We start from the raw sequence: 22,544 nt of genomic DNA, 5'->3' as shown, positions 1-22,544 counted from the left end.
TTTTAAGATTTTCTTTCTTTTTTTGGAAAACAAAACACAACAAAACACCTCCTGTTGCCCTGAATGCTAATAATGGAAGACTGTTGCTATGGTGATGCTAATTTCAACACTGTTGCCTGTGGACTTCATATGAACTCGCTGTTTTAACTTCTGCAAATGTCATTTACAAAATGAAAACCCATTAATGATTAGCGAGGGCACAGTGTTCCACTTTAATTAGAATAATAAGGAATGCTGATGCACAAAGTACAGGTTTGTGAATCGCTACTAAGCCTACACTGTCAGAATTAATTACTACCGATGACGATGTGGTTCTATTTTTTTTTAAGGAGGCTTTACATAGAATAGTTGTATTTTGACTTAAAAGGAATTAAAAATGCTTTCTATTTTAATTTGAAGGTTAAAAAACACAAAAAGAACATCTCCCAATAGTACACATAAAAACGAACTGCAAAGAGCAAAACAGAAATTACAACCAAGGGTCAGATATTTCCAACTGAATAAGAACTGAAGAGAAACCAACTAATAGTTTTTAAAAGGGGCAAGGGGGATAATGAAGGTAAGTTGCTTAAATAGTTTACAATCAAATATTTGAGGAAAGAGTGCTATATATGGCAAATAGCCTGATGCTAGATGTACTTTGATTTATTTGTCTACACAAGGAAATATGGAGAAGACCTAAAAGAACTGAAAACAGGTAAGAGGAAACAAAAATAAATTATATTCTGTCTGATGGCAAAAGATTTACCTTGAATCAAAGATTTTCTTCACCTGTACCAATTACGAGGCAAAATATAAAGATGGATTGGGAGGGGTGTATTCCTTATTTAAACAGGTTTCTATGTTGTTTGCTGCAAGGATTGTCTTTGACAATTTTATTTTCCATGCTCTAAATTGCCATTCTGGGTCATTCTCTCATCAGTGAAATCATTTTAAGCCACCGGCACTGGTGATCAAACATGGGAGGTGTTTTTACTGGATGTATAGAATAAGCAAAACACATTTGCAGCATTAGGCAAGTCTTCCTACAGAAGCCCCAAAGCTGTGGGCTTTGAAAAGATATGATGAAGGGGAATGACACTAATACTTTATAGTCTCTAGAGTGATCGTTGAAAAACCCCATCCCCATCATGTTCTGGGTCTTGGGCCGAGTAATATTATAGGGTCTGTAGAGAACTATCAAATTACCTGTGTGTTATTGAGGTGAAAGTAGAATTTATGGTAGCCTTACTTGCCTACCTGATATGAAGCCAAGAGTATTTCACTTGGAAAGATAGCTGACATCTGTCTTCAAAAGAGTAAAGTAAGAAGTTAGAGCACCTTTGTATTTAAGTGTAAACCTTGCACTGCTCAACAAAAGGTAGTACATACAATTATATAAATGATATCTTCCATATTTTATTAGGAAAGTTTAAAAAACTAGAAGAAGATATTACCGATATGTTCATAGCAGTTGTCTGGGTGGTGATGGGTGACTCGAAGTTTTTTTCTTTATCCTTTTCTATGTTTTCCACAGTGAACACTTACTACTTTTGTTACGAGAGAAAAAAAGTTGTAAATGTTAATTTTCTACAATATTGCTCACATGTTGAGTTCCAACAGAGATGCAGAGAGCTGCAAATAGGTAGCTCCCATACCGACAACAAGAACAAAGCTGGACGTGTAAGTTAATGACTTTTCATCAACCTCTCAGAGAAATGGGGTCATGGGACAAACAGCAACCCTGAAATCTGGAGAGAGAGAGTCATTTTCAGCAAGACACAGGACCTGAGCATTTGGATACCTGGGGCAGAAGCCACCAGCTACTATATAAACTGGTAGGGAGATTAAATTCCTGGAGGCCAAATGAGGGCCTGAGAGTGTGAAGCTCCTAGGGGCTATCGTCATAGCAGGGTTCCCATCTTTTTGCTGGCTTTTTCCTCTAGGAACTGTATCAGGCTCTCACAGGGAGGATGGGGAGAATCTGGAGAAAGCCTCCCATCCTTAGTGGTGCTGACTGGGGAAGGGTCACAGCAGACAGACACTGTGAACCTGCCCCAAGTCTTCTCCTTTAATCTGCAGAGGGAAGGGCACGTCACTTGAGGGCACTGGTGAAACGTCATGATGGCGGGAATAAGGGAATACCACCTAGATCTAGATCCCTTCATTTCATTTAAGTGAAAAAAGAGAAGAAAAAAAAAAGCTTCAATCTGCAGGGGAAAGAGCCTCAGAACTACTAGTGGATACTCACGACAGCCAGAGGAAGGGAATGGGAAGTTGAGGAAGTTCTTCCCTTGGAGGAGGCCACACCCCCAAGATCCAGGCCAACTGTGTTAATCAGAACATTAGAGAAAACCCCTACCCCACACTCCATCACCACACTAGCAAGCCTCCAGTAATAAAACAAGGTTATCAGAGAAATACTCTGGCACCCATAGTAACAACGTATCTCAACAGTGATAAACACAGCAACACTTCAAACACAGCCCATCTCCCAACCAGGTTAAGATAAATTACCACACTGAATGTCTGTTTACCTCAGTATCTACTACTCTACACAAGATGTCTGGCATTCACCCCCAAAAACACAAGGCATGCCTAAAAAAAGGAAAATCACAGCCTACAGAGTCAAAGCAATGATCAGAACTAAAATCAGATGTGTTTCAGATGTTGGAACTATCAGACAAGAGATTTAAAATAACCATAATTAATAGGTTAAAAGCGCTAATGGAAAAGGAAGACAGCATGCAAAATCAAATAGGTATTTTCAGCAGAGACGGAAACTAAGAATGAATCACACGGAAATGCTAGAAATCAAAAACACAGTAACAAAAATGAAGAATGCCTTAAAAGGACTCATCTGTAAATTTGACACAGACAAGGAAAGAATCAGTGAACTTGAAGATAGGCAAAAGAAATTACATGAACTGAAAAGGTAAAAAGTGAACAAAATTCTGCAATTTTAATACAAATGTAATAGTTTTCTAGTATTAATTTGGGCTCTAGACAACAGCTACTTGTCAGATTAAATAACTGGTGCAATTATGCTGATCAAGTATAAAGAACTATAAATTTAAGAGTCCATTCACAGAAGTAAATTCTAATAGGCAATTAAGTTGGCACAAAGTATTTTATGGGCTGCTGACATTACAGTTGTTTACAATGATATATTTTTTAAATGCTTTAGATGAAGAATTTTAGGAAATTAAAAAAAGGCTCATAGTACAAAATAACAAGAATGTTTTCTCTCACTGCTCAAAATTAGTAGTAATGGTTAACATTTTGTCTCTGCATAGAGCTTCTTTTTAAACAAAATAAAACACTGAAGATGAAATTCAGGTCCCGTCTTATGCCCCCTCCCCTGCACTACAACTATTATGATCACTTAGATATATTTTTTTCCAGGCTTTTAAATTATTTTATTTTTTTAAAATCAGTCTTAAATTTTTATTTTTAATACTGCAGCTGTATTTCAAAAAGTAAAGAGCTTTAAGAATTGCCCTTCTAAAATTTAGCATTAGAATCTCACTCACACCCATGGTTTCAGTTACCAGTTATAGCCAAACGCTATCTAAATTAATCACTTCAACCAAGGCCCAACTACTTCTCTTTTGAACTCTAGGCACATATTATCTGTCTACCTGGCAGTGCTTCTTGGATGTGACAAATCACCTCAAATTGAAATGTCAACAATCAAATTGTCATCCTAAATCTAGTCTTTCTTCAGTGTTCCCTGTCTCACTATAAGGTATCATCAACTGTCCACTGTCCAGAAATCTAGGTGTGATCCTTTGACATGTTTTTCTTCTTTGCAACCCTGGCCATGTTCTCTATCCTCGAGCCCTAAGGATTTTTACCTCCTAAATTTCTCCCAAATCTCTCTCCTTCTCAACATCTCCAACCATTATCATGGTCCAAGCACCATCATCTCTTACTTGGATTTCATCAATAAATTTCAAATATTTATATCCATGTGGTCCCTATCCAATTCATTTGCATTTTCTTTCCACCCCCTCCAGCAATAGTCACACGGTCATTTTAATTCCTTATATTGACAAATTCCCATCTGCTGAAGTGCCGTGATACATTATCTTCCCTCTTTTCAGTATTAATAGTTATTCATACACAGTATCTCAAGTCCATCATCTGCTCTCTGGGTATACTTTAAAGATAGCATGGCTGTTGCTTACCAGAGCTATCCTGTGCACCCAGCACAGTATCTGGAACACATACCATGGTAAATAAATATTGAATGAATGAATGAATGAATGAATCAGCCGGTCAGAGCTTATCCTGAAATGACTACCTGAGTTTTTCCTTAGGCAAGGAGAATCCAACCATTCCTTAAGTGCATTAGAATTAAACATTTGAACATTTGTGACAAAATTTGAAAGCAGTAATAAATAGCAGTTTGTTTTTACAAACATAACTGAGGTTAAACAGAATATACTAAGTGAAAAAATAACTTCATACTACATTGGCTAATAATGGGTGAAACTGGCTATTTATGCTTCGACAGTGACAGAGACACCCTTATAAACTATGCCTCTTTAACGAATAACAACACATTTTATAGTTTTATGCTTTCATTTTAGCATTTCAGAACAGTTCCCAAATACACCAATTAATCTGCAATGATATTGTACTCCTGTATTACAGGCCAATTCAAGGAAGTAAATAGCACAACGGATTTTAAAAGCATAGGGAGAATCTTGGATGCTTAAGACAAAGCTCTCTACTTCCTGCACCTTGTTTATGTTTTTATAGTGTTATATAGCTCTTTAATATAGAATTAAGATAAAAACAAAGATAATTATTTTAGCTATTTTATTTAAATCCTTAATAAATTTATTACTCAATTCTTTAATTTTGGGGGCATTTTTTAATTGTGGTAAAATATATATAACATAAAATCGATCATTTTAACCATTTTTAAGTGTAAAATTCAGTGTCATTAAGTACTTTCAAAATGTTGTACAATCATCACTGCTATCCATTTCCAGAGCTTTTCATCATTCCATCATTCCAAACAGAAACTCTGTATCCATTAAACTGTAACTCCCTTTCCCTCCTTTACCCCATTCCTAGGCAATTACTAATCTACTTTCTATCTCAATGAATTTGACTATGGTAGGTACCTTATATGAGTGAAATCATATAATATTTGTCCTTCTGTGTCGGACTTCTTTCACGTAACATAATGTTTTCAAGGTTCATCCATGTTACAGGATGTATCAGAATTTTATTCTTTTTTTAAGGCTGAATAATATTGCATTATATCTATTACCACATTTTATCTGGTCATTTATTGATGGACCTCTGGGTTGTTTCCTACCTTTTAGCTATTCTGAATAGTGCTGCTAGGAACACTAGTGTACAAGTATCTGTATGAACTGCTGTCTTCAATTCTTTGGGGCATATACCTAGAAGTGCAATTGGTGAATCATACGGAAGTTCTACATTTAACGTTTTTGAGGGCCTACCAAACTGTTCTCCACAGAGGCTGTACCATTTTACATTCTGACCAACAAGTTCCAATTTCTCCACATTCTCATCCACACTTTTTGTTTTCCCTCTTTTTTAGACAATAATCCTATGGGGTGCAAAGTGGTATCTCATGGTTTTGATTTGCATTTCTCTAATGACTAAATGTTGAACATCTTCTCATGGGCTTAATTCCTGTTTGAAGGTTGTTTCCACTCTAGTTGAAGATTAAAATTTTGAATAATCAGTTTTATTTCTTTGAAAAATTTGCCAATTTAAAATATGCTAGCATAGGTAATACCAGCTACCTATCACATTGGCTCATCTTAGGCCCCTATTTGTTCATCTTAGATCCTATTTGTTCCATGTCTGTTTCCTTCATTAGGCAGACAGGGACTATTCAGGAGTTGCTGGAGTTCTAGGAGGGCAGGGGCTATGGATGTATTGCTCATTATCATATTTTGGGGTGTCTAATACAGTATCTGGCACAGTAGCCTCCAATAAATATAGTTTGGTTGATTCATTTAACAAATCTGTTAACACATTTGCCTTTGGCAGAGCAGAAACAGGCTTAACACGGAGAAGTCCTAGGGTTTCTTCTGTCATCCCAATGTATGGCATCTCATCCTATGACTGTAAGAACCATATATATGTTGATTACTTCAAAAGTTATAGCCCTTGGCCTGACCTCTTCTTTGAACTTCAGATTCATACTTCCAGCTGCACACTTGGATACCCAATAGGTACCTCAAACTTTACATGTCTAAACCCAGGCATTTCCAGGATTTCTATATAGAAAAGCAGCTATCCAGCTGGCAAGCTCATTCTTTTGTTTAGATTATATGTTTGCCTGTTGTTGATAGGGGTAAAGAATGGCCAGTGGGCATTACTGAGACCAAAAGCTCTCCAAGTCTTCTGTTGGTGCTGTCAGTGGTGTCTAAGGCAGATCCCTTGTTTTTCCCTTCCAAACTTGTTCATCTTCAGGTATGTGTTTCAGCCCACAGCCCAGGGGACATCTGCGTTGCCTTCTTTCCACTACTCCTGACCTCCAGCACATCAGCAAGAGCTGTTGATTGTTTTCAATATGTATCTCCAACCACTTCTCATGACATCCACTGCTGCCATCATCTAGATCTAATCTACCACCGCTGCCCTTCCACACACCCAGCTGGTCTCCCCACTTGCATTCTGGCTTTTCCTATTTCCTCACCCCCATCCCACATGTTGCACCAGGTATATTCACTGAGCAGTCATTTATGTCCTGCCAATCTAGTCTAGCCTCAAACTGTACTAAAACAAGGCATCAGTGTAAAATACAACAAAAAGAAAACACTTCCATGAAACGTTACTTGGACACTGAAAAAGGTTATGCTTATATTTCCAAAGTTTTCCTTGTTAGGGTTGCAGAAAAGTGTATTCAGGGCTTAACTTCAAGAGCCTTCTTGCTTACAAATCAGTTATATTTTCTTAATTTGTAACAGAATTGAAAGTAAGGTTTGGCAATACATGTACTTTATATTGTGAACACTGAAACAAGCAAGCAAAGAAAGCATACTGTCTGCCAAAATAGTTTTCATTATGGTTGTATGCTGATAGTTCAAATGCTATCATAAAAAGATAATCAGAAGAAGTCCCAGGCATTTAGACATTTAAAGGATTGTTGTCTTTCTTTTTGTAAAGGGTACATGAGACTTCGAAACTGGAAAAATACATTTACTGTAATACTCAAAGTATCAAGAAGTGCCCAATTAGGGTTTATTTTAAATTAGTTTTCAAATTTAAAAATAACAGGATGAAATTATACCTTTATAGTTTATATTATACACTTAAGAGTGGATTATCTATCTTCTGACTGGTTTATAAGCAGACGTGACGCTGCCGTGTTCAGGATCACTCCCCTTATTTTCAAGAATAATGAAGTTCAAAGTGTAATAAAATTATGTAAGGGCATACATGTTATTTCATAACATCTATAGAATTTACACCTTTAGACACATGCCTATATATAATCTCATATTGCGTTATTTCATCTCTGCTTTACTGTGGTGTTTTATATCCCAAATTACATTTCCCATAGATTTCCTTAAGTGTATTATTATTATTCGATACAACAACAATAATCTGTTCACTCCAGCTATTACTATTAATAATCTTTGTAATCATTTACCATGTCTCAATTTTTATTTTGTAATACATATACTTAGGCAAGGAGAAACACACAAGAATCCTCAACTGACAGAGTACTATGAATGAATTCAGTAGAAGTTGGTATAGTCAAGCATGAACTCTGAACAAAGTTACCGTCTTTGAGAAGTATATCCAATAATCCTAAGTACTCTTTTCTTCACTCTGCTGTTTATAAAACTTGGTGATAAAGGGTTTTGTTCACTACAGAACTAGATGTTATTTGGATAAAAATACTGCTGGTCTGGGATTCATGCTTCCCCAAGCAATACAGATTTGCTGAGGGATTTTTTTTCCCCCCTGTTCTTAGTCAGTATTTTTAATTTAAGATATATTATGTTTATTTTTTCCCAATGTTTTGTTGAATTAATTCTATATTATTTGGGCCACAACAAAGTGTCAGATGATCTTACTCAGTATTCCTCTGCTCATTCTCGATCCTTCAGGCATAGCTATTTTTATATATTCTATTAGATATCAGGATTTTAAAGTTTTAATTTTAAAGAAATGTTCCACTTCTGAGCCCTCTGATATATCCTGAGTTATAGTTACAGCAACACTCAGATAACTTCTCAGGAAAAAAAAGGACTCTGTAGCTTGAATATGTTTTCTCCATCCTTCCATATTAATTTTTTCCAGCTCACAAGTCAAAACAAGATTAGTATGCTGTTAATCTACCAGCCAGTATAGAAAGATCAAACTTCTACCTCAACATTGAGCTGCTTCCTTTCAGCTTATACATCTTCTCAAGCAACACAGTCGACAACGTGGGAATCTAATTGGCAATTTTGTTGATGATGAACAAGGCTGAGCAGAGTAAGGATGACTTTTGCTACTCTGCAGTGTTTACTGTAAAAAGAAACGGCTTGGTGGCTGAGTATATGAAATACAAGTTAGATAAACAACTTGATAATACAGTATATTTAAAAAGATATAATGGGATGATTTTCCCAAACCTAAAAATCAAAACAACAAAACAAAAGTGTATTTTTTAAATGGCTATATTTTTCTCAATATTAGACATTTATGCAATTAATATATTTTCTATGTGCTTGACAAATGACGTCTAATATTTATCAGCAAATGGAAAGAACTGGTTGAGTATAATTCAATGCCAAACTCGAAATCTTTCCTTCACCAACGGATGCCACTATGGCTCTGCCTTAATGTATGTCTTAGACTCTACCACCTACCTCATCCTAATCTCTCTCAAAATCCTTTAATATTAAGACGTAAGCTTACATGCACTCACTGAACAACCTTCGCTCTTGAGGTAGCTTGTGTGTTTTGAGAGAAACAGAATTTGAAGGCATTTTCCTAAAATATTCTCACAATAGTTTCAGCAAAGGAACTTCTAAAGCAATTCATTCACTTAAAAATGCTTTCTCCAGAACAGCAAGTTTCAGAGACTTTCCATTTATAGGACAGCTCAACTAGGCATCCAATCCCATCAAATATTTCTGTGTGCTCTCATCCAACTGAAACACAGGAAAATAAATGAACTGGTGGTTTAAACTGCTTCCAAAATATAACTTAATCAAGTGTAATTGCAGTTAGATTATCTAGAATAAACACACTACATGGAATACGTCTAATCTCTTATTATCTATTTCCTTATAAGAATGCCTATTAGGATCATAGCTTTGTTCCCAAGAATGTGCTTAATCCTCAAAATCCAACAAAACAAATTATTCAGTATTTATTCTCAGTTTCTTATGTGTGAGATAATAAAGTGCTAAGGATGATGTAAAGATGCATAATGCACAAGGGTTGTCAGGGAGTTTGCAGCTTAACTGGGGCGACAAGGGATCTGAAAATGAACAAAAATACATCAAGAGTTAAACAGTGAAGATGACTTCAGGCTTCAAGGTAGTTAAAGAAGTTCTTGCTATCTCAAAGATCTATTCTAAGTTATCTTAAAAGATTAAATGTCATTTATATAATTTTCAATATATAAAAGTATAAGTGTTATATCTTTCACTAGTCTTGACCCTGACCTTTTCTAGACCTGTGATTTCCTAGAACTGGGGACAACCTGGTAAGGAAAAACACATGGACCCATCCATTCTGCTCTTCCTTCCTTTCTCTCACTGCAAAGAGATTTTTAAATTAAAACAATTACACATTGTATAAGTATAAAGGGTTGAACTTCAAATTGGACTCGCATAAATCACAGATTTTATCTAGTACCAATCTTTACTAATGGGAAACACCCAGGAACAGATAAAACATTCTCTCCCTGGAGGAACCCGAAATAATCAGATACAGGGTCCCAAAATACCCTCGTTCTTGCATATTATGGTATGTTTTGGTTTCATATTAACAGAAAAGCTTTTAAAACATTTATGCATAAACAGTGATATTCAAAGGAAGCCAAGCCAATCTCCAGAAGTTTCCACTTTATAATCTGCTAATGACAAAAACAGGGACATGCTCATGTGACTATGACCTATTTTCCATCCAATCATAACTCATAAATCCAAAAATTCCAGGTTTATTTACACTAAGTACCTAAGACCAGGTATATCTTGCTAAAGATATTTTATAGATAGGGACTTTCAGTTAAATGCCATTAACAACATTAACAAGGAGGTCTGGGAGGTCATTACCATGTTTATAAGGTGGTCTGTTGAGCTGAGGCCATTCATTCGCCTCCTCCCGCAGGGAATGAATCACTGGCCTGCTGCTAGGACTCTTTCCTACTCCTCTACCCCACTCCTCCTCCCCTACCTTCTCCCTGGCCTCCTCCTTCCTCTTTCCCTCCTTCCCTCTCTCTTTCTCTCTGTATGTGTGTGTGTAAAATGTTCACAATTGTTCTTTTAATCCTAGCTGTAAAGATATTTACACCTTGAACTTTTGCTATACCTATGCTTGGCCCCTCCTGCTCCACGGATGGCTCATTCTTCTCTATTATTTGATGGTTTTTTCCCCTCTTTTGGCAGAAAAGTTCCTGTAGCACTGATAAAAGTAAGAGTGAGGAAAAATAATTAATCTGGCCTTACCTCTGATAAAGCACTGATATTTATAGATTATTACAGGATGAATGTATATATTCAGATAGAGACCTTTCTTAATCTGCAGGAAATACAAATTATTCTTTATCCTCAAAAATATATTAATTGCCCAAAGTGGTTTGGTGACTTTAAATTATTACAAAATAAAGTATAAGAAATACTTCTTTGCCACCATGTATTCACTGTACTTCAACAAAAAGATAGTGATATCATTCTGCAATATGATGAGATTTTCTACACGTACTACGCTGCTCAGTGCCAGGGGAAGTCATGACTTACGGTCATAGGCCGTATGAATTTGCCTTGTAAGGTTAGAAGCACAGGCCTGGGATTTATGGACAAGATGAGACTTCGTTACTGGAAGGAGGGAATGCTATCAAATTCAAGGACATGCTCTAGTGTTGAAAAGACTCCTGAAGAGCTGTCTAGTACACCTGAGTTGACCTACCCTTCCAAAAGGCTTAGAATTGGGAGTGTGGGGAGTAACACACTCTGTAGCACCTGTTAGATTACCTGTCTTACCATACTCTCATCTTGGTGAAGCCCTGATGGAGGTGGCAGGATGTGACTCAGAAATCCTCTGCTTTCTCAGCTTCCATAGGGGCAGGAAAGTGCTCATATCAGAGCTGACCAGGTTTTTGTTTCATTTTATTTTTTGTTGCTCTTTAGTGCCAAAAGCAGTAAAGGGAAACTTAGGTCTCTGCAAGAGCACAGTGGCAGAGTTGACTGGGTAGGTAAGCCAAGGGGAAAAAAAAGACATCAGCAATATAGGGAAGGACTGATAGGGTAGCGTTGGTAGTGTCCAAGATGGCAGTTCTACAGTGGTGGACTGGCCATACTTGCTTACACGAAGGGCCAGTTTTCAATCAGCCATACTAGGATGTTGAAACAGTTGGGAGCAACAGGTGAAATATTATATTATTATTATTATTTTAAATTTCAATTCTGTACTCCTTTATTATTTTTTTCCCCAACGTTTAACAGCTCCATCACCAAATGTGTCCCCACCTGCATTCTCGAGAACCCTGGCTAAGCTGGCCTCTGCCCTCAGAGGGTAGGCAACCAACTCCCACCCAGGTAGAGCGCGCCCAGCAACTCGGAGCCACTGCAGCATGCATGCGGGGGGCGAGGGTAGAGGTTGTGGGGGTTCTAGGCTGGGGATGAGGTGGGACAAAGCCAACTGAGGTCACAGGGTTGGTGGGAAAGGCACAGAGCCAGGTCACTATCATCATGATTTAGGAAAGCAACCAACCTCTGAGTCTCAGTTACTTCTTCTTTTTTAGATAGTAATTGGCGGTGTTATCCTCAGAGATGGGAAGATACAGCTAGTCTTAACACTTAGCACTTAGTAGGCACACATTAACCTTTGCTTTTCATCCTGTCTAGGAGATTATATGGATGATAATTATGAGATACTCCCTTAGTAGAAAACTCAAGACCAGGAAAAAGTGACCAAACCAAAAGGAAACAAAACCACAATAAAAAAACTTCCTTCTAAAACAACAAAGAAGCAAGTTAAAAATTACTCTTTGCACTGACTATCTGACATGCAATGGCTTTGGGGACTAAGATGGATGTGGATAAGCTGAGAAAGAAAAACAGAAAAAGCAATTGAAAGTTTCAGGAGAAGCAGGGAAGCTTCTCTGTTTCATCCACCCAGCAGTTAATGATATCACAGAAGACGTGATCATTTGCTGAACGCCGACAGCAGGCTAAGCCTCACATAGGACTTGTTCTTAGGAGCTTTGCAGAATGCTGAAGGCAGAGATTTTTTTTTTTCTTTTACAAGGATTTTAAAATTTTGCAATGTGACATCACTGATTTATACAATGCAGCTTATTTTTTAAAAGAAATTATATGTGTGTCTGTGTGTGTTTGTGTGTGCATGCACGCTAATAATCTCCCAGAAAGAAGTATCCAATTTCTTCTCCCTACCCTCCCCTCTTCCCCCACTTGATCCCCTGGAAAGAGGGAGGGGAAAACTGAATGGGATTTGGGGTTTTCTCGCTGAGAAAGGGACATTTTCTGCAACCAGGTCAATGTTCAAAGGACTAATGCTCTAAGGAAATTATCCAAAGGGGAGAGGCAGTTCAGGGTTATTAAGTTATTTTCAAATGCTGTCTGGGCTGCTGCTGCCCTTTGAGAAGGCAACAGGATGCTGCTTCCCAGGGGGACAGGATAAGGAGCAATTAGAGGAGCCTAGGAGAGGCTCAGGAATGTTTGGGAATTTACATATACCCCAAATTATGTGGGAACTCCAAGAATGAAAATAAACTAATTTGATCAAGGACATATTTGTGTCCAAGAAAATATTCTAAACATGTGGCTAATACTGGATGTATCTTTAAGAGTGTTTTCCTGAAAATCCAGCACATCAGTATCTAGTGGAGGTCAATTAGGCTTCAATTCAATTTCAGAGAAGAGACTGAAAGCTAGTTCATATCCTTTGTGTGCCAGAAAGTAGAATGGGTGTGAGTTTAAGTAAACTGTTCAAATAATAGAGTCAGAATATGATAAAGCTGGGTTTCAAATTCAGGTTTATTTGAGGCCTTAGCCCATGTTCTTTTCTACCACATGACTAATGAAGAAAGTATATGTTTAGCAAAGTTAGAAAAAGAAAATAAAAATGTAGCCAAAATAATTTACTCCTCTGTTTTGGGGAGGGGGGTGGACAGACTTAAATATATTTTATGAATCCTCTCACGTTCCCCAAAGTGTCATGAATGAGGCAGGGGGAATATTATACCTGTGTAATATATCAGAATTTTTGGCCCATATGCATTATATTTTAGCTGCCGCATACATGTATGTACTATGTCGCCATCTTTAAGCATTACATATAACGTACAGAATGTTACAAAAAATTTTTCTGTAAAATAAAACCTTAACAATCTCATTCTCTTAAGACTCAGTGTTTACTAGATCCCAGCCCACAAAGTAAATCCTATATACAAATGCTTAGTGAAACACAGTGTTGATTAATTTAAAGCTCTAATGAGCACTGTAAAACCAGAAGAAGGATCATGAGTGGCATTTAGGAAAAACAAAAAGACCCCAGTTCTACAGAAACAAAGAAAGCCAGAGCTCAAAGTGATCTCAGGCGTGATCTAGTTCTACTTCCTTATTGTTGATGGGAAAACTCAGTCCCAGATGGGCTGAGTTATACCCCAAATCATATTGTTAGCTAGAGACGGAACAGAATCTGGATTTGGGATGTACCATTTAGACACGCAGGCTAAGGGCTGTCTCCTAGGCACCAAGTATAGGAGACAGGAGAAACTCTATAAAAGACTCAGGGCACTTTCTAACATTAAAGTTGATGTTTAGAGGATATGAGAGACACATTTGGGTAGTAGATCTAAACTGATACACAGGCATTAGAAGATTTTTCGAAGGTAAAAGGAGTCTGGAAACTAAAGCATGTGGAATTGCTAGTATGTGTTGTTCATTCATTCATTCATTCATTCATTCAAATAGCTACTGAGCACATACTATCTGGGAGGCATTATGGTAGAAAAAGAGATACAGCATCTAACCTCATGGAGTCTGTTATTTCAGTCAAGGGTATAGGTACCAGCTTATGTAACTGTAAAGAAGGTTGTGAGCTTTCTTTTTGAACCTCGTGAGACACAGGAGATACCAACATCTACATCTACCAACTAGGCCTACAAAACCAGAGGCCAGAATAAATACTTTGTACAACACATGGCATCTCTTTTACTTTCTTTCAGTCAATATCTTAAACTGAGTTGTTTTCATGATTATATCATCAATTATGCATTACTGACAATTCCTTTATTGTGGTTCCAGAGCTTAATGAGACTCAGCTAATGTGACCTTTGGAACCATCAAACTGTGGAGGAGAAAGCACAGCAGAGAGGACTGACCTCTGGGTTATCTCTGTGTACAAAGCCTTTTGAAAAGTCAGAGCACCAGGCTTCTAGCAGTGATTTCACAAACTTAATTACCCAGAGATATTCACCAGTATCCTCAAAGACTGACAGCTGAAATTAGACAGCTGATTCTCTATTAAACCCACTTCTTATTGTCAATCGTGCTAAACAGTTAAGTGAAACATTTAATATTATTTGTCCTTTCTATCCTGGTAAGATTGATGGCCGCAGTAAGAATCCTCAAGGGTGATATGAAGACTCATTTTCACTCCTGGAAAACTGTTATAAACAATTTCTATTTCAAAGCCAACATTCATAAAATCAGGGAATGTCAGGACTGGAAATGACCTGTGATATATGATTCGGCCCCCTTAGACGACAGATGGAGAAACTGAGGCTCAGAGAATGTAAGAGATTTACCTTTGGGCAAAATGCTAGTTAACAGCAAAGCTGGATTAGACTTCAAGTCTTCTGATGCCTGGTCTGTATACTACTTCTGCTATTTCATATTGTCTTGTCAGCTGCTAAAGGGCATATTTTGAAGGAAAACATACGCGTGAAGGATCTTACTAGAAACAGCACGAAGTTAAATACTATATGAGGTGTTCATATTCTAAGAAAAACTAATAAAATCTCTACCAATCTCAACCAACATTCAAACTGTACATCAGAAGAGTACAATCATTCCTAGAAAAGTGAGGTATCAGGAATGAGACACAGGCTAATGTTTTCTAAGCTAGACACCATCATTCAGTGTTCTTTATAATAAAAGCCCATCTCATTCTCAGAAGATGTATCCACTCAAACTAGCCAGCACAGATGTTTAGCATGCAGACTGCTGTTAAAGCTAAGACATAGCTAAGCACTGCTTCCTCTCTACAGAAGTGCCGGCACTGAAATAGTAGTCAAGAACTCCAGAGTACAAAGAAACTAACCAAAACCCGAATCAGAGCAACTCCTGGCACAAATAGTAGGGAGCTGGAACCAGAATGAGGGCAAGATATACTTTAAATATGGGAGGGATTTGGAATCAGGAAAATTGCCCAGAAAATAATGATACAGGCAATATGGTGTGGATGGAGGTGGTGTCAAAACTCAGATGCTACTGGAGTTAGAGCGTGGGTACTCAAAATCAGAGCAGGGTTCATCAGTTTAACTGTGAACAGACTAACTGGATACAAGAAGACACAAACACCAAAAGGTAAGTGTAGGCCGAGGGCCACAATTCCACGCAGAGAGTCAAATACTTGTCCTGGTAGAGTCCTAGGAATGGCAGCCATAAAAAGACAGGAGAGTCAGAACTCCAACCAGCAATTTTAGCAGCAGACAGAGCAACAGTAATAAGAAATGTTGACTGAATCGACTGCTGGCTTCAGCCAGGTTGGTTTTATATTGCATTTTGCTAAGCAGGAACCACCAGAAGTTTTGAGCAACTCAGATGTAATCGGTGGCTGTAGAAACATGCCTGGTATTGAGAATGGAGAGAAGGGTAGATCAAGGTCATTAGACATCTATAGCAATGCATACAGCATCTAAAATAACCAGCAGGAAAAGGCAGACACTCCTTTAGGCATGAGTTGTTTCTTAAGCATTGCATGTACCAACGAGCTGAACAGTTAGCATTCTCCCCGGAACCCCATTTTTCATTCTTCTTGAAGTACTTCAGAGATATTTAGAAAGGCAACCTGATGAAATACATCACTGGTGACTGAGTCAGCAGGTTTACTAGCAAGTTGCATTAGTGAATGCCTCCTACTATTTAGCAACCCCAGCGTCTTTGAAGGAGGAAAGGACCAGCTTGTCTAAAAATCAAATTCTTCCTAAGGGACAGCTGGCAGAAATATAAGGTCAAACGCTTTACATGGTATTGCAGAAAAGGAACCACAAACCAACCTTCAGCAATAACTAATATATGTAGACGAGGTTACGACCCCAATTGGCTTCTCCCTTTCTGCACCAATTGAGAGACAGTGAATAGCATTTACTTTCTTCATCAGTGAGTGGAGACTAGAGACAATTCTAACAAATTTAATAACCAATATTTGGGCCGTTCAAGTCACGACATTCCAAGGAAGACATAACAGAGCTGGAAAAGATCCAGGGAAAAGCAACTCAGATGATCAAGGGGAGTGCTTAGCTTTCATTCAAGGACAGACTGAACCTAAAAAGGATTAGAATTTCTCAGACTGGGAAGATGAAAATGAAACGAGGTTAGTGAAGGGATGTGAGATTAAAGTCGACTCTGGGTAAATCTAATTGCAGTCACTGAATTCTGTAGCACTTAATTAGGGCCATCCCTTGAGGTTAAAGGATGTAGATTAAAGAGAAACTGAAATTTATCTTTATTTATTTAAAGAGAAATGACTAAGTTTACAGAACTTATTATTTGTAAGACAAGGTTGAAGTAGAGAATGGGAAAAGTTTAAGAAACCACTGGATACGCTCAATCCCAATAGATTTACAATGTATTATTAAGAAATGGTCACGATGCATCCTGTCTTCCTTAAAATGAAAATTACTAGGTTAACAAACAAAACAGCCATTGGTGTCTGCATCTGGGAGAGTTCTGGGCTAGCTGCCCTGTTGGTCTGACCCACTGTGCTATTTCTTATGCTCTTATTATGTCATCTATGCAAAAACATATTGCATGCAAGTTTGGGATTCCAAAATTCTTTTGACAGTCCCAGAACACAGAAGAATAATTTTCTAACTCATTAAGAAAGCAATAGAGTCCCAGCTCTTGGCTGCGTTTGGTTTACCCATATGGGACTCTGCAACATAAAAAGGTGAAAGAAATCCTAACAGAATGCAGCAGCTGGTTAAAGGCTATTATATTGAAATTTTCATGAGTTTGACAGTAGGCCAAAAAACTACAAAATGGCAGAGAGTGGAAAAGGCAGTTGTAACAGGTTGAACATTGTTGGTGATTATTTTTTTCAGTGGCAATGAAAACTGTAATCAAATAACCTGAAAGAGATGCTGGCAGGAATAAGAGAGCCCAGAGGGAGAGGGAATATGAAGACTATAACAATGATGTATGCTATGGACTAATAAACCAGACAAACGTGTAGTTTGAAGTATCAAAATCAAGGTTCTTAGCATCATATGAAAAGCCGGTATCAGGATACAGGCATAAACACTGTCTGATTTGCAGTTTACAGCAAAAGGTGTCGTTAATGACTTACACCTCAAGGAAGAGCGCACGACTCCACAACTAACTGGAACTGTGCTATTGGTACAGAAACCTCTTGCTATACACATGATCAGTTGATCTCAGCATTGAAAAGGAAACATCATAAAGCATTTAAAAATATCCAAAGACACTTGCCTTTGCAGCTGGAAATATGTGGTTAAAAACTCTTGAATGGAAGTCAGGACAAATAAGATGAGAAAGAGGGAAAATGGGGACTGGATGAAAGAATGTCATTATAAACTTATTATTATTGTTACTAGTGGACCAACAAGGCATCTCAAATTATGGACGGCATTTGCCATGAAGTCCACTGGGCCTTGCACATCAAGGTCATTTGGTGTAAACAAGTATTTCAGACAACAGTTTAATAATAAATAATAAATCACAAAGGACATTAACAATCTATTGACAAGGTAAAGTTTCTGAACAGGTGTTCTCCCTATATCAGGGCTTAACATTTTAGAGGTATATTTGAGAAATTATATAATTTTTAATTTCAAACAGATTGTAATTATAGAGAGAATTGATCTCCATAAAGTTTCAGGGATATCTTTGAGAAATTATATAATTCCTCATTCCAAGGAACTAAACACTTCAGAGGCTTTTAAGGCCTCCATACCCACATTTCTACTAATTTTTCCTGTCTCTTGTTCTCTGTCTCTTACTATTAAACTAGGGATAATAATAGTCCTAAATTAAACACCAAAATTTGAGATTTGAACAGGGACGTGGAGAAATCGGAGAGGACAACTGAAGCTAAGAAAACAGTGCAAAAATAGACTTCCTGTACTTTTTTTAAACTAAGAATTTATATTAATAACGAAAATAAAGAATTAAAAATAAAGATAACCTTCTTGGAAAAAAAGCTGAGATCTTTAAGTTTTTGAAATTGAATAAGACCATGGAATGAGTCACACTCATTGATTTCTAGAGCTACAAAGGAACTTAGGTATCATCTAGTCCAACTCCTAGTTCTATAAGTGAGAAATCAAGGTTTGCATAGGTTAAGGGACTTCCCCAAGGTCACACACACACAATCAACAAATGACAGAGCCAGGACTCGAAGTCAAGTTTTCTTATTCCCAGATCTGTGCTCCTACCAATGATCTTCAAGTTGGTGAAGGAGCACTGGACAAATAAGAGGACAGACAGAGAGTAGCTGCTCTCTGATTTCACCAAGGAGCAGCAAGAGATTAATTTACAGGGAGGAATTACCGCTTTTCTGGAATCTGTCTCCTTTTTGTTTTTTGGACCAAATTCATTTTCACTGCTTCACAGAAATGTACTGGGGTCTTTGGTAGTAGATGTAACATCAGGGAGAAGATACGTTTTTTAGGAAAGGACAGTGGGACTGGGGGGCACTCTAGGAATCCCTTGTCAGACACTTAATGGGCCCCAAACAGGTAATAATTTGGAAAATGATGGCTTCCAGATGTCTTAGATTCTCAAGTGATTTTAAAATCTTGACTACAAAAGAAGTCTTTAGTTTTTACCTCATAAAGGGATTGGATAAAGTGAGAGCTTTATAAATGGGCTGAAAAGTAGCAGGTCTCAAACATCTTAGGCAGAAGAGGAAATCTGTGATGATGAAAACGATGATGTAGGATATGACTGGGAAGAATCTGAATAAAATGTTTCCACAAAATACACAGTGGATGTAAAGCAGCATAGTGCATGTCTAAAGCAATATATTATTTAGGAAAACAGGTGATTTTAAATAGGTATTTAACATATGTACTTTAGAGTGACTAAATAATTATATATTACAAAATTAATAAAATAAAGTTAAAAATAAGAAAATGAAAAAGCAGGATCAAAGCATATTGAAGGAGAGTTTTTAAAGTTAAGAGATACCATGTCTGGGAAAATTCAGTAAGACAAACCTTACCTAAAGGACGTATCTCTCCTTGAAGAGCCAAAAAAGTCCCCTGACCCTCATTTCTCTGAGCTAACAAAATTGAGGCATGAAATCAAATTTCTTGAGAACTGAGGTAATGAAGATCTAGGACTTCTGTTATTGCTTTAGAACTGAATTATGAAGAATTGATGGGCAGTAGAAGAATAAAAACAGACTCGATAAAAGATGGCAGGCTGAAAAAAGGGGAAAGCGTTTAATATTTTCAGTCAGACTCACAGCAGAAGCAAGTTCAAAGACTTCAGTTGGCATTGAGACTATTTCATGAATCTGATTAATTTAAATTGTTGTTGAGGTCGCTGATTCAAAGTTAAATTTAAGTTGGACTCAACTGCACAACTGATGAGAAACTGTTAAGGTATCATAATAACTCAAAATCCTCTCTCCTCTCTTCCATGGAGACCCAATGGATCATACTTTGTATTTCATGCAGCAACTTGCAGAAGGTGCTTCTACGCACCTGTATTCCTTTGATTGACACAAATGATCCGAGAAAACGGTATCATTTTTGTTGTTGTTATGTGAAAAATGCTGAGTGCTGTATATTGAGAATGAACACCTCAGCTCCACAAATCTGGGACTGCTGCCTTTTGGGCACATGAAGTATTTATCCACATAAAACAGTTTGTGTACATATAGCTGCAGAAATCTTCCATCTTTGTCTAAAGAAGAAATGTGGGAAAACTCCTAAATAAATAAAACTGTTCTTGTAAATATTCATTTCCACTATCAATACTGTTATCTGTAGCCTTTTGTTCTATTGCGAAAAACTCACACCATCTCCAGTCACAAAACACAACTTATATGCTGCATGAAATGGATTTCTCCTAAAGGCAACTCCCTGTCGCATCAGCAAATTTTCAGTGGTAATTTTAGCATGAGTTGCCTATCCAAGCTTCCTCAGGGAAAAAGAACTAGATATTGTATGCCCCGCTAACATCGAGTTTTAAAAATAAATTCATCTGTGAATATACAGATTAGCCACAATAAATGCTTCTTTAAGAACATGATGCTTTCAACTTACTTGATATAATAGGGCACTTTGTTTGGCGAGATGGCTCTCTCCCAGGGACCCTGGACAGAAGCTGGAAAAGGAAAAAAAAAAAAAAAAAAAGGGCAAAGAGGTCAAGTTCACGGCAAACAAGAAAGACAACATTAATCTCCAGAATTACAATTTTACACTGATATTGGTCTGTTTGTTCAGTTGCCCATGAAGACAGGACGGATTAACCTGCTGTTCTGAAGTTTCTGTCCTAATCTAAGTGAAATTGAACTCATTCAGGCACAAAGATAAATGCAAAGGAAAGGAAAAAAAAAAAAAAACCCGTTCCACAGCTAAACCTATAGAGCAGATAAGACACTGAATGAGTAAACTGGCAGGTTTTCTCCATTGGGTGCTTTTCTTATAACACTTCCTGTTGCTGCTTCTCAGTATCTTTTACAGTTTGATTGACTGGTTTTATTAGTTTAGTAGCTGAAACATCCCTCTGTGATATATTTACTTTCTGAGTTATTGAAACTAAAGTACTCCACTTATCACTCTGATATGCTTATTTTTCTCTTTATTTGGTTTAAGCAGAATCCAATTTCATTTACCGATTATATGTTTAATTGGTGCCTCAAAATGTCAGCTGACCAGCATGATCTTATTAGAAAAGATAACCAAAAGTGAGAGAATGGTACCTGCTACCAGAATGTAATAAAACTTTTATGATGAGTGATGAATCCTATAGGTGAAATTAAATTTCACATACTGGGAATTCATTTTATAACGACTTTATTGTGTATCAGTCAAATCAGTCATCTTTAAACTGTGTTTCAAATGTGTAAGTTGTAGGGATTTTTTCTTTCCTGAAGTTGAACTCAAAAAATACCTTTCACGTACTGTTTAATCTGAAGGGTTTTTTTGTTTAAGACAAAATAATCATGTTAGGAGACACTATACCAGTTCCTCAAGAATTAAAGCTTCCTCTTGAATAGAGTTTTAAAAAATTTGAGTTTTTGAGACACTGAATAGCATCAGGAATATAAATAGAAGAAGCATTCTTAGTAACATCTAGCGATTTTATATGTATGTCCATTTTTTCCTGAATTTTCATCCTGCTTGTTATAATTTGAAGCACAGCTGATGTTGACCATTATTTCTTCTTATGAAAAACTTCCTTCTAAATTAGTCTCACAGTAAATTCACTCCTCAGTGTACTGAGATGTAAGAAAACGTCTAAGCTAATATATGCTTGACTACACTGTATAATATGAAAGAACAGCTTCTAATAAAACTTTGCCCACTACCAGACAATTTAAGGGTAATGAAACTACAGATTCTTTGTTTTACAGAGTAATAGAGGGATCGAATCGCCCAACCTTCAACCAGACATGCTACTTTAATACCTTGGCAATATGTCATTTAAGAGATATAGGACACAAATCTGTATTTAGCCCTAATTATGCCTTTTCATTTTGGCAGACAGATCTTTAATATGGAGAAAAAAGACATTCGCCTGCTGTTTTGAAGTAGTCCCTTGCCTTCAAATTCTTTCTGTCCTTTTTCTGTTCCTCTCTCCTCTGCCTTTCTCATTCTCTGCCCAACTCCCCTCTTGTCCGTTTTTCTTCTCTAGGACACAGCTCTCTTGACCGCATTAGTTCACAGAGTACTAAGACCTGATCTGAGAACTTAGGCTGAACTCCCTGAACTGCCCGGGAAGAGTCTGATGTTACGGAAACCTAAAAACCCAAATCCTCTCTAGCATGCAGCATGGTGGAGAGCCGGACGTCACGGCTCCTGGTTGCTCAGTACATCCTCTTCTTAAAGCCACAGCTTGCAGAAGGGAGAAGAGAGCTCCAGTCCTTACTGGCTGCACTGCCAAGCTTAGGAATGTCTA

The 22,544-nt window shown here is 37.3% G+C and overlaps 1 protein-coding gene across 9 annotated transcripts in view; it reads right to left on the bottom strand.

The window, feature by feature from the left end:
- Window positions 1-22,544, bottom strand: part of DMD (dystrophin) — a 1,947,932-nt gene that overhangs the window by 168,734 nt on the left and 1,756,654 nt on the right. For all 9 annotated transcript variants that reach the window (XM_064483309.1, XM_031445593.2, XM_064483311.1 and 6 more), the window contains one exon: window positions 20,687-20,747. In XM_064483309.1, coding sequence (XP_064339379.1) covers window positions 20,687-20,747 — 61 coding nt within the window. The remainder of the gene's footprint in view (window positions 1-20,686; window positions 20,748-22,544) is intronic.

Source organism: Camelus dromedarius, chromosome X (genome assembly GCF_036321535.1).
Source record: "Camelus dromedarius isolate mCamDro1 chromosome X, mCamDro1.pat, whole genome shotgun sequence".
Taxonomy (NCBI): Eukaryota; Metazoa; Chordata; class Mammalia; order Artiodactyla; family Camelidae; genus Camelus; species Camelus dromedarius.
This window is presented reverse-complemented; position numbering and strand designations above follow the sequence as displayed.